The 12341-nt window shown below is 33.9% G+C and overlaps 1 protein-coding gene across 1 annotated transcript in view; it reads right to left on the bottom strand.

The window, feature by feature from the left end:
- The window catches only part of NEK1 (NIMA related kinase 1), a 234607-nt gene that overhangs the window by 93175 nt on the left and 129091 nt on the right, over window positions 1-12341 (bottom strand). The window contains exons 25-26 of the mRNA XM_041767197.1: window positions 12220-12297; window positions 11550-11645 (exon numbers count right to left, since the gene is read on the bottom strand). Coding sequence (XP_041623131.1) covers window positions 11550-11645; window positions 12220-12297 — 174 coding nt within the window. The remainder of the gene's footprint in view (window positions 1-11549; window positions 11646-12219; window positions 12298-12341) is intronic.

The raw sequence follows: 12341 nt of genomic DNA, 5'->3' as shown, positions 1-12341 counted from the left end.
ATCCTGAGATCACGCGAAGAGCCAAAGGCAGATGCTCAACCGCTGAGCCACCCAGGCATCCCAGGTGCCCTGTTTTCTATTTTAATTAAGTAAATCTAATGTGATTTTTGTGAGAAAACAAATATGCAATATTTGATACAAATTAATCAATACAAAGATGTATTAAGTGCCAAGCACAGTGCTAAATAACGGATATTCAAATTGAATGATACACGTTAACTATGTGAAGTGATAGATGTATTAACTAGACTTAATGTGGTAATCATTTCACAATATATACATATATCAAACTATCATGTTGTACATCTTATACCTACACAATGTTATTTGCAAATATATCTCAGTAAAGTTGCAAAAAAACCCTAATATATTGTAGACCAGAACTAATTGCAATAAATTTCAAACAAACACAAGACAAAAACAAAACAAAATGGCTCATACAATGCTTTCTCTCACAGGATTATAAACCATATGAGAAAGGGAAACATAAATCAATCAGTATGTTACAGAGAACTAAAAGTAGATAGATGTGTGCTAAATGGTCTGGGGAAAAACAAACAAAATAAAACCAGAGAAAGCACTAACTGTGTAAAGCCAGGAGGGAAGATGGTGAGAGTGGCCTTTGTAGGGTAGCCAGTTTGAACAGTCATTCATTGTTTAAGGAGGTCATAAAATATAGTTCAAACAGGACAGTTCTACACTTAAATCCCCAAACTCTCACTTACTAGTCCTGTGATTTTTCATTGCTTCTTTTTTTTTTTAATTTATTTATGATAGTCACAGAGAGAGAGACAGACAGAGAGAGAGAGAGAGAGAGAGGCAGAGAGAGAAGCAGGCTCCATGCACTGGGAGCCTGACATGGGATTCGATCCCGGGTCTCCAGGATAGTGCCCTGGGCCAAAGGCGGGCGCTAAACCGCTGCGCCACCCAGGGTTTCATTGCTTCTTATCCTATCTGAACTTCAAACTTTTTCTTTCTAAAATAGGAATGCTGTACTCATTGTCCCTGTATTGTAGGGATTAAATGTGATAATTTATGTAAAGTGCACAGTTGTGTTCCTAATAAATGGTAGTAATTTCAGTTCAGAAAACATTTATTTAGTTTCTATTAAATAAGGTTATTTGGCTTAAACACTAAAAGTATGATTTTAGACCCTGACAAAATGAAGAAATTGGCTTTGCCCCAAAACAAGTTTCTAATCTCTTGAATGCCAAATAAAAACAAAAACCTCCCATCTGTGCATAATCAGAACAAAGTTTTTGCATTGCATAAGGTTTTATAATACAAAAGTTGAGAAGAAGCAGAAACCTGAAAGACAAATACTTGGCATTATAAATTCAAAAAAATGCAAGATTTTAAAAGAATGATCAGAAGAGTGATTTAATTGTATAAACAAGAGAGATAACATGAATTTAACCAATTTTGCCAAAGAATAACACCAACTGCCTTTCTCAGACTAGGATGTAATTTTCATTTATGCTTATGAAGATGATCTTAAACTCATTTCCGAAATTACTGCGCAGATGCTTATAATAGGAATCTTAACCAAACTCTTAACAAAAGAAAAAAGTCACCTATATCCTAATGTGCCAACTTATTATATCTCATTTTCTATATTTCTTTTTAATGCTTATACACATGCACACATAATTCATACACAATTTAAACAAACACTGGCATTAACACTCTGAAACTGCAGACATATTGGCTTAAGAAAAACTTAAAAACTTCTAGGGAATATTTAACCAATTTATCTTTAGTTAAAGAATAGCAAAAGTCACATAAAGGAATTGAAAATCCTTTATCTTGACCTTATGTTATTAAATTGTTAAGTATATGAAAGAAATATTTCTGTATTAATTTCAACCTTAAGATAAACCTAAAGTAACAGAGACAAAAATCTGTTTACTGATAAAGTGCCATGAGTCAAACTGGGTATGAGACCAAAGATAATCAAATTCAGTACAGTAGGGATTATGCTAAAACATAGAAAATCTCTACTAAATTCTCTTCATACTATTCATCTTTGAATCTACAGAAACATTTCTTTAAATCAAGAGAAGTTTTTAATGTAGAAAATATCACTTATTACTATTAAAAATTTGCTTTGTATTGTTTCAAAATCTATCTGGCTGCCATGTATATAGCTAATGACTGGCACACACAGTCTAAGATAATCTGATTCAATGTGTAAGACAAAGTTATTGGCACCTTCATAGTAATAATCTTCAGCAGCCTTCTTTAAATGCTCATATTCCATAATCAAACATATACTAGTCTCTCCCCTGGGTCAACTAAACTAAACAGATCATCATAATAATAAAATATAATAATAATAAAACATACAGAGAAAGACATAACAAAATCTAAACCAAAGAACAAAGACAAGGAGACTGCCCTATTAAGTCTTCCAATTACTTAATAACAAAAATGTAAAGGTAATTCAGAGTAACTACTGAGATGTTGGAACATTATTATAAATTCAGGTAACACACACAACTAACTGATTACTCAATAGGAGCTGGACCTTCTACATAAACATCATGGATATACTATTCATAACCTGAATGTTAAGGCTAGTCAATGTTAACTAGATCTTGAGATAGAAAATAACAACTTAGAGAAAACACTAGACTAAGTTCTTAATTCAGAAAGTTCATCCAATATGACAAAAAACACAGAAATGAAAAAAACACCGTTTCACAGAAGATAAAAACATTAAAGCCTCAAAAAAAGGATACATAAAAAATTTTGTTAAAATTGACCACCTAGTTACATCATTTTGAGCACTTCTTTTAAAATACAAAGTTTAAAAAAAATTGCAGCAGAAATAAAGCACTGACCTAAGTTTCATTAGTTAAGTTTAAAAAATAAACTGCTTCAGGAGTTCTTCTAAGTTCATAAATCCAAGCCTTTCCTATATTGCTTATATCACCATAAAAGGTTTTTAATTATCACTGTAAAATTGCTATTTTATCTGTCAAATGTATGTTTAATTTTTCTGAAAAATTAAACAGCAGTGCCACCAAATGACAAATGACAAAATTTCACAAAATAGTGAGGCCAGGTTTATAAACACATGAAACTGTTTACCTATTCTTGAGGCACAGATAAACAGTATTTCATTTCTATATCCTGAATGATTTAAAGATTTTATGTATGTCAGGAAAATATTAAATGGCCTGATTTCATATTTTGAATATAGAGCAATTTCACACATGATTTTATATAGCTTAAAGATACAACATGGTTAAATTTTATCAAATTCACATCTCACCTTTCAAAACCTTGTCTTTGAAGAACCAAAAATATAAAAGTATTTTTTCTGAATCATTTTTATGAACTAGTATTGCTAGTTCATAATATATTTATAAGGATGTCTAACATTAAGAACACTGCAAGGTGGCCAGAAGGGGGAAGTATTTCTCCACTCTGAAGGAAGATTTCTAGAACTTTATGGCAGATCCAAAATATAAGACAAAGATAGAAACAAAAATGAAATAGACATTAAAGAGATAAACACAATGAAAAAGGAAGACCTCATACTCAAAAATAGTTTCTCAGCAAATCAAGACATAATTTCCCTGTTTTTTATTTTTTAATTGTTAAATACATTGCTACTCCTAAAAAACTCAATCTATCTTCCTTATGTTTCATTACAATATGAGTATATATATCAACCAATCAAGAAAGGCAATACTGTATTAATTGGAGTAAACTCTATCACCACACATGAAAATTATTCTTCATATTAAAGTTCTATGTTGTATTATAATTTTTACACTGAAATATGTCAAAGAGAAAATTTTATAAAATGGGTCTTACATGCCAAAGAATCAGAATAATTAAGGCAGTGATTTTTACCATTTGTTAGATCAAAGATACATTTGACAATCCAATGAAAGATGTGTGGTCTTACTGAATGAAAATGCATCAATATACATAACAACCAAACTAAATTAACATTTCAGGAAGTTCATAATGCTAACCTCTAACTCTGAATAATATGTTAACCACTCTTGAGTTATGGTAATGGTCAGTAAGTAAATATAGACATATGAAGTCCCCATACTACTATACCTATATCATGTTAAATTAGACCTTCTTTTGAAAAAATTACTTGATAAAATAACTTTAAACCATTCTCTATAGATTAAACTAGATTTAAGTACTTAAATCATGTAGACTATTTTTCTTTTTTTTTCCCTGCCCCCCCCAAAGACTATTTTTCTAAGCAACTTATACAGAACAGTATTAGAGACCAAGCCTTCCATTTAGGAGATGAGCAAATGTAGGACGACAGACATTCAGTCAGTTTTCCAAACAAGCAAATTAACTGGCAGAGCTGAGACTAAAAGTCAAGTATTCTGATTCTTAGACTCATTTTTTTTTCTCACTACATAAGAATGACTGTATTTGTATTACTATTAACCAGATACCATGCTAAGCATTTTACAAGGTAAATCAGGGTTCTTCAGTTGAAAGTAATACAAACCAATTCTGGAGGAATAGAGGAGGGAAGGAAGGGAAAAGAAGAGAGAAAAGAACTGTAAGGAAAGGGAAGCCCTCCAAAAAGGACAGGAACTAGAGTAGCTGCATGGACGAATCTAGGTAACATAAATTAATTCACTGTTTGATCATGTTCTCTTACTGGATTAAATAAACTTCAAATCCTATGGTAGTCTTGTTATTTTTGAATCTCAAGCTTCAAGCCCTGGGAGACAATTCAACTGATCTACTTTAGAGGACCTGCCTATTCTTCAGCTAGAAGGATAGGCAGGTTCTTGTTTCACAGTCTTACCAAAAGAACACAATTAATTCCCCCAAATGAAACTGGGTTACTTGCCTGTTGTGCCTGAAAAGTCAGGCCCACTATCACAGTTTGATGCTGTCACCACAAAAATATTTCTGAAACGGGGGGGAAGTGGGTGGGGAGGATGGGGTAACTGGGTGATAGACATTAAGGAGGGCTCATGAGATGAGCACTGAGTGTTATTCTATATGTTGGCAAGTTGAATTTAAATATTTGAGAAATAATTAAATATAAAGTTTTTAAGTGTAAAAAAAATTTCTGAAAGAACTTGATGAAATACAAAGTTGTACTATACTAGAAACGAGTATTCTCTATAATACAGTCATAAAAGCTATCCTTTGTGCACTTTAGAACTATATAAAACAGATCCACCATTAACAGAGAAAATACATATAGAGGAAAAAAAGCCTTTGTACTGGTTTAAATGGCTTAGAAAGCAAAGACTTTTAAGGAGGGGTGGAGGTTCTTGGACTGCATTTTAATAATATGGATGTTCCTGAAAGGGTACTGGATGGGTGTACAAGCTTCCAGAGGTGATCCCTGCTCCTCTACCATTACCACCACCACCACCTGTGAAACTTCTGCTTCTATTGCTTAGGGGAAGTTAGCTTAACTCTAGGAAGATCTCAGAGTAGTAGCCTTGAAATTAGGGTCCCTCAGCATAAGTGGAATCCTGATTCTCCTTGATATTCTTAAAATTTTCATGTTAAATAAACATATCTTACAGACCCCTCTGAAACACTGTTTATGTCTAGTGTCACTTGGAATGGGGAGCATGACTCCAAATTGATCTCATGCTATGTCTATTTAAATGGATGAGATTATATGGCAAGACTAAGGATAGGAACATTCTGAGGTAGTCAGAGATGGGGAGTGTGTCCACCAGAAGCCTTACAGGCCCCTATGACAGGCCCAAAGAATGACACAATGATAGAAATGAAATACACAGGATGGGTAACTGGGTGATGGACATTAAGGAGAGCATGTGATATAATGAGCACTGGGTATTATATAAGACCAATGAATCACTGAACTCTACCTCTGAAATCAGTAATATATTTATACATCAAATAACTGAATTTAAATAAAACGAAACAAAACAAAAAACCAAAACCAACCAGGAACAAAATACTACCCCAATTATTGTTAAATGTTGTTCTAGAAGTTCTGGCCAGTGTAAAAAAAATTAAAATAACAATAAAAGGTATAGCTTAAAGAAAGCTTAAAGAAATTAAGGTGAGTGCATAAAAATAAAGACACAAAGCAGCCCCAGGTTCAAATCCCTGTTTGACACTTACTAGAATTGTAACTTCATCTAATTGTTTTACCCTTTCTATCTGCTTTGTAAAGTTATAAAGATGAAACAAAGCAAAATATGTGCAGTAGTTATAATGTGTGTAGCATACAATAAACTACAGGAATTACTGTTATGATATACATCTTGATTATAAGCAAAAATCAATGATTTCCTGAAATATCAGCAATATTCATTTAAAAAAAACCCTTTTAAAACAGAAATAGAGATAGGAGGCAAGATGGCAGAAGTGTAGAGGTCCTTGTTTCATCTGGTCCCCCAAATTTAGCTAGATAACTTTCAAACTATCCTGAACACCTATGAATTTGACCTAAGATGAGAAAGAGACCAGAAAGTAAGTTTGAACAAATCATAATGGAGAACTTCCCTAATCTGGGGAAGGAAACAGGCATTCATATCCAAGAGATAGAGAAGACCCTCCCAAAATAAAAAAAGACCAATCAACACCCCAACATATAACAGTGAAGCTTGCAAATTTCAGAGATAAAGAGAAAATCATAAAAGCAACTCAAGACAAGAGATTCTAACTTATATGGGGAGAAATATCAGATCAACAGCATACCTATCCACAGAGACCCGGCAGGCCAGAAAGGGCTGGCATGTTATATTCAGGATAGTAATCAAGAAAAATATGCACCCAAAAATACCTTATCCACCAAGGCTGTCATTTAGAATAGAAGGAGAGATAAAGATCTTCCAGGATAGACAGAAACTGAAAGAATATGTGACCACCAAATTGGCTCTGCAAGAAATATTAATGGGGACCCTGTAAGTGAAAGGGGAACCCAAAGAAATAATCTGCAGAACAGGCACTATATAGGTAATACTATCACACTAAATTCATATCTTTTAATAGTTACTCTGAACATGAATGGACTAAATGATCCAGTCAAAAGACACAGGGTATCACACTGGATGGAAAAGCAAGACCCATCTATATGCTGTCTACAAGAGACTCATTTTAGACCTAAGGACACCAGACTAAAAATGAGGGGGTAGAGAACCATGCAAATGATCCTCAAAAGAAAGCTGGGGTAACAATCCTCATATTGGATAAATTAGTTTTTTAAACCAAAGATTGTAATAAGAGATAAAGAAAGATACTATATCAAACGTAAAGGGTCTATCAAGCAAGAAGACCTAGCAATTATGAATATTTATGCCCCTAATGTGGGAGTAGCCAATTATATCAATAAATAAGCAAAGTAGAGATATATAGATAATAATACATTAATAATAAGAGACTTCAACATGGCAGTCTCAGCAAAAGACAGATATTCTAAGCAGAACATCACCAAAGAAACAAGAGCCTTGAAAGATACACTGCACCAAATCAATTTCACAGATATATACATTGTATATATCAACTAAGTATACATTCTTAGTATATAATGCAACAAAGGATACATTCTTCTCAAGTGTACATGGAATTTTCTCCAGAACAGACCACACTGGGTCACAAATCAGTTCTCAACTGATGCCAAAAGACTGGGATTGTCCCCTGCATATTTTCAGAACACGATGCTTTGACACTAGAACTCAGTCTCAAGAAGAAATTTGGAAGGAATTCAAACACTTGGAGGTTTTCAAGAACAACCTATTAAAGATGAATGGGTCAACCAGAAAATTAGAGAAGAATTAAAAAGATTCAAGGAAACTAAGGAAAATGAAAGCACAACTGTTCAAAATCTTTGGGATATGGCAAAGGTGGTGTTAAGAGGGAAATACGTCTTAGTACAGCCCTCCCCCCGCCAAAATTGGGAAAATCTCAGATACATAAGCCAATCTTAAACCTAAAGGAACTGGAGAAAGAACAGTAAATAAAGCCTAAACCAAGCAGAAGAGAAATAATAAAGATTAGAGCACAATTCTAATCTATTTTCTATTTCTATTTCTAAAGAAATAGAGACCAGAAAAACTGTAGAACAAATCAACGAAACGAGGAGATGTTCTTTGAAAGAATTAATAAGATAAACCCCTAGAGCCAGACTTATTAAAAAGAAAAAAGACTCAAATTAATAAAATCACGAATGAAATAAGAGAGATCACAACCAATACCAACGAAATACGAAAGATTTTAAAAACATACTAGGAGAAACTATATGCCAACAATCAGGCAATCTGGAAGAAATGGAATTTCCTGGAAACCTGCAAATTACCAAAACTGAAACATGAAGAAATAAAAAACCTGAACAGGCCAATTAACCAGGAAGGACATTGAAGCAGTCATCAAAAACCTCCCAAACACAGAAGTCCAGGGCTAGATGGCTTCCCAGGGGAATTCTACCCAATATTTAAAGAAGAAATAATATCTATTTTACTAAAGCTGTTTCAAAGGATAGAAATGGAAAAATGCTTCCAAACTCATTCTATTAGGCCACATTACTTTGATCCCAAAACCAGACAAAAACTTCACCAAAAAAGAGAATTACAGACCAATATCCCTGATGAACACAGATGCAAAAATTCTCACCAAGATACCAGCCAATAGGATCCAACAATACATTAAGAGGATTATTCACCAGACCAAGTGTGATTTATCCCTGGGATACGAGGGTGGTTCAACATTCATAAAATAACCAATGTGACAGATCACATCAATTAAAAAAGGACAAGAACCATACTGATCCTCTCAATAGATGCAGAAAAAGATTTGACAAAATACAGCATCCACTCCTGATTAAAACTCTTCAAAGTATAGGGATAGAGGGGATATATCCAAATATAAAAGCCATCTATGAAAAACCCACAGTGAATATCATTCTCAAAGGGGGAAAACTAAGAGCCTTTCCCCTAAGGTCAGGAACTTGGCAGGGATGTCCTCTCAGCACTATTATTCAATGTAGTATTAAGAATCCGAGCCTCAGCAATCAGACAACATCAAGAAATAAAAGAAATAGCTAGGGGAATGTTGAAAAAGAGAACCAAAGCTGGGGCATCACAATGCTTGACTTAAAGCTGTATTACAAAGCTGTGATCATCAAGACAGTATGGTACTGGCAACAAAAACAGACACATGGATCAATGTAACAGAATAGAAAACTCAGAAATGGACCTTCAACTCTATGGACAACTAATCTTTGACAAAGCAGGAAAAATTATCCACTGGGAAAAGAGACAGTCTCCTCAATAAATGGTGATGGGAAAACTTGACAGCCACACGCAGAAGAATGAACTGACCATTCTCTTAACACCATACACAAAAATAAACTTAAAATGGTTGCAAGATCTAAATGTGAGATAAGAATTCATCAAATTCCTAGAGGAGAACACAGGCAACAACCCTCAGTTGGCCACAGCAACTTCTTGCAAGACACATCTATGAAGGCAAGGGAAACAAAAGCAAAAATGAACTACTCGGACTTCATCAAGGTAAAAAGCTTTTGCACAGCAAAGGAAACAGTAGAACCAAAAAGACAACCTACAAAATGGGAAAAGATATTTGCAAATGACTTATCAGATAAAGGGCTAGTATCCAAGATCTACAAAGAACTTATCAAACTAAACACCAAAGAAACAAACAATCCAGTCACAAAATAGTCAGAAGACATGGAAAGACATTACTCCGAAGAAGACCTACACATGATAAAATGCTTCACATTACTTGTCATCACGGAAATACAAATCAAAACCACAATGAGAAACCACCTCACACTGGTGAGAATGGTTAAAATTAACAAGACAAGAAATAACAAATGTTGGAGAGTATGTGAGAATGGTGAACCCTCCTGGACTGTTGGTAGGAATGCAAACTAGTGCAGCCACTCTGGAAAAGTGTGGAGGTTCCTCAAGAAGTTAAAAATAGAGCTACCCTATGACCCAGCAATTGCACTACTAGGTATTTACCCCAAAGATACAGACGTAGTGAAATGACAAGACACCTGCACCCCAATGTTCATAGCAGCAATGTCCACAATAGCCAAACTGTGGAAGGAGCCATGATGTCCTTCAACAGATGAATGGATAAAGGAGATGTGGTATATATACACAATGGAATATTACTCAGCCATAGAAAGGATGAATATCTACCATTTATTTTGATGTGGATGGAACTGGAGGGTATTATGCTGAGTGAAATAAATCAATTGGAGAAGAACAATTATCATATGGTTTTACTCATATGTATAGTATAAGAAATAGTGAAAGCGGTCATAAGGGAAAGGAGGGAAACTGAGTGGGGAAAAATTAGAGAGGAAAAAAAACCATGAGAAACTCTTAACTCTGGGAAACAAAGGGCTGCAGAAGGGGAAGTGGTTGGGGTGACTGGGTGACGGGCATTAAGGAGGGCATGTGATAGGATGAGCACTGGGTGTCATATGTTAGCAAACTGAATTTAAATAAAATATTAAAAAATTAAAAATTAAAAAAAAATTAAAAAAAAATATTAAAAAAAAAGAAACAAACAGAATTAGGTAGCATCAAGAAATAACCTTTACAAGAAATATAACAAGTATGAGCTTAAAATGTCAAAACTGTGTAAGAGATATAAAAGACCCAATAAGTAAATGTAAATACTTAATATGCTCCTGGATAAATTAATTTGTTTATTAATTTGGTTTAAGGTAATACCAAAAAAATTCCAACAGAATTTTTTTTTAAAGATTTACTTAATTTATTTGAGAAAGAGAGAAAGAACAAAGGGAAAGAGAGAGAGAAGCAGACTCTGTACTAAGTGAGGAGCCCAATACAGGGCTTCATCTCCAAACCCTGAGACCACGATCTGAGCTGAAATCCAGACTGAAATGCTTAGCTGACTGAGCCACCCAGGCACACCTCAACAGAATTTAAAAAGGAAAAGGAAAAAAAAAAAAAAAAAAAAAGACAAAAATTACCCAGGAATGTATCTGGTAAAGAAAAAGGATTTTAACTAAGGAAAACACTGTAAAAAGAAGAGTAAAAAGGAAATGAGTAAAGAACTCTATCAGAATTTATATATATTTTAAAATCCATAAGTACTAATACAATGAGGCAATGGTTGAACAGACGGAATAATGGAGTATAAGAGAGCTTGATGCATGTATATTATAGACTCATTCTCTAGTTTGTAAAATAATTTAATATGTGTAGGTATTTATATTAACATATAAAGGTAGCTTTATAAATCAGTGGCAGAAGGAAAGCACAGGCATTGAGTGATGCTGGGACTTTGATTAGGTACTTGGCAATAGAAAAACTAAAATAAATAATTAGGTTCTCACTCCCAATCAAACTTGAGAATAACTTCCATATTGATCATTCTTAAATATGAAAGACAGGGTGATAGAGAGGGAGAGCAGGGGCAGGGGATGGGAGAAGGAGAAAGAATGAGAATAAAAAATGGGAAAGAAAAGAATTACATAATTATAATGGTGACATACTAGCCGGTAGGAGACAGGGATATTATTAACATGACCAGGATCAAGAATAAGAGCTAAATCTTACATGCTCTTCCCATACTTTCTTTTCTCTCTCATATGCTTCCTTTCGCTTTCGTTCTAATTGTTCTTTTAGTACAGAAGCTCGTGCACTTGCTTGGGCCTGAAAATAAAAACAATTAACAAAATTAGTTACCAGAAAGAAGGGTATACATTTTTTTTTTTAGGTCTATAAAGAGATTTACTTAGTAGCCCAAAAAGAGGACTTGGGGGCATGGGGGGAGAATTTCTAGAGTAAAAATAGAAGCTCACTCTATATTCATAGCACCAAAATCAAGGCTCAACACACAGCAGCTGCTCAATAAGTATTTGTTGAATAAAAACAAATACAGGCACATTTTAATGGAAATACAAATGTAAAAATTTTAAAACTATGGTTATTATATACAGACTTAATTTGTCTTCACAGAAATGGACAATTATATTTTTCATTTTTAAGGTTACCATTTTTTTCTTTTTAGGTTACTTGTGTAATAGTTTTATAAACTTCTGTCATGATTTCAACAAATTGCTCTCCATAAATACAAGATACGAAGAGAGGAAGACACTATTTTTCAGAAACCAGTGAGGAAGAAAGGAGAATGAAAAATTAGGCAAGAGAATAATTATGCAAGACACAATTTTCTACCCTAGGTTGTCATTTTCTCAAAGAAAACCTGTATCTTTCTAGTCTATACCTTAAATGTTTCAACTTTTTTACGCCGCACGTCAGCCTCCTCACTTCCTTCTTGTCCCTCAGAATAATCAGCTTCTTTCTAAAAGTAAGGAGACAAACCACTTAGGACAGAGCTGTGAATCA

Source organism: Vulpes lagopus, chromosome 8 (assembly GCF_018345385.1).
Source record: "Vulpes lagopus strain Blue_001 chromosome 8, ASM1834538v1, whole genome shotgun sequence".
Taxonomy (NCBI): domain Eukaryota; kingdom Metazoa; phylum Chordata; class Mammalia; order Carnivora; family Canidae; genus Vulpes; species Vulpes lagopus.
The sequence above is the reverse complement of the archived record's forward strand: the minus strand, read 5'-3'. Positions and strand labels throughout refer to the sequence as shown.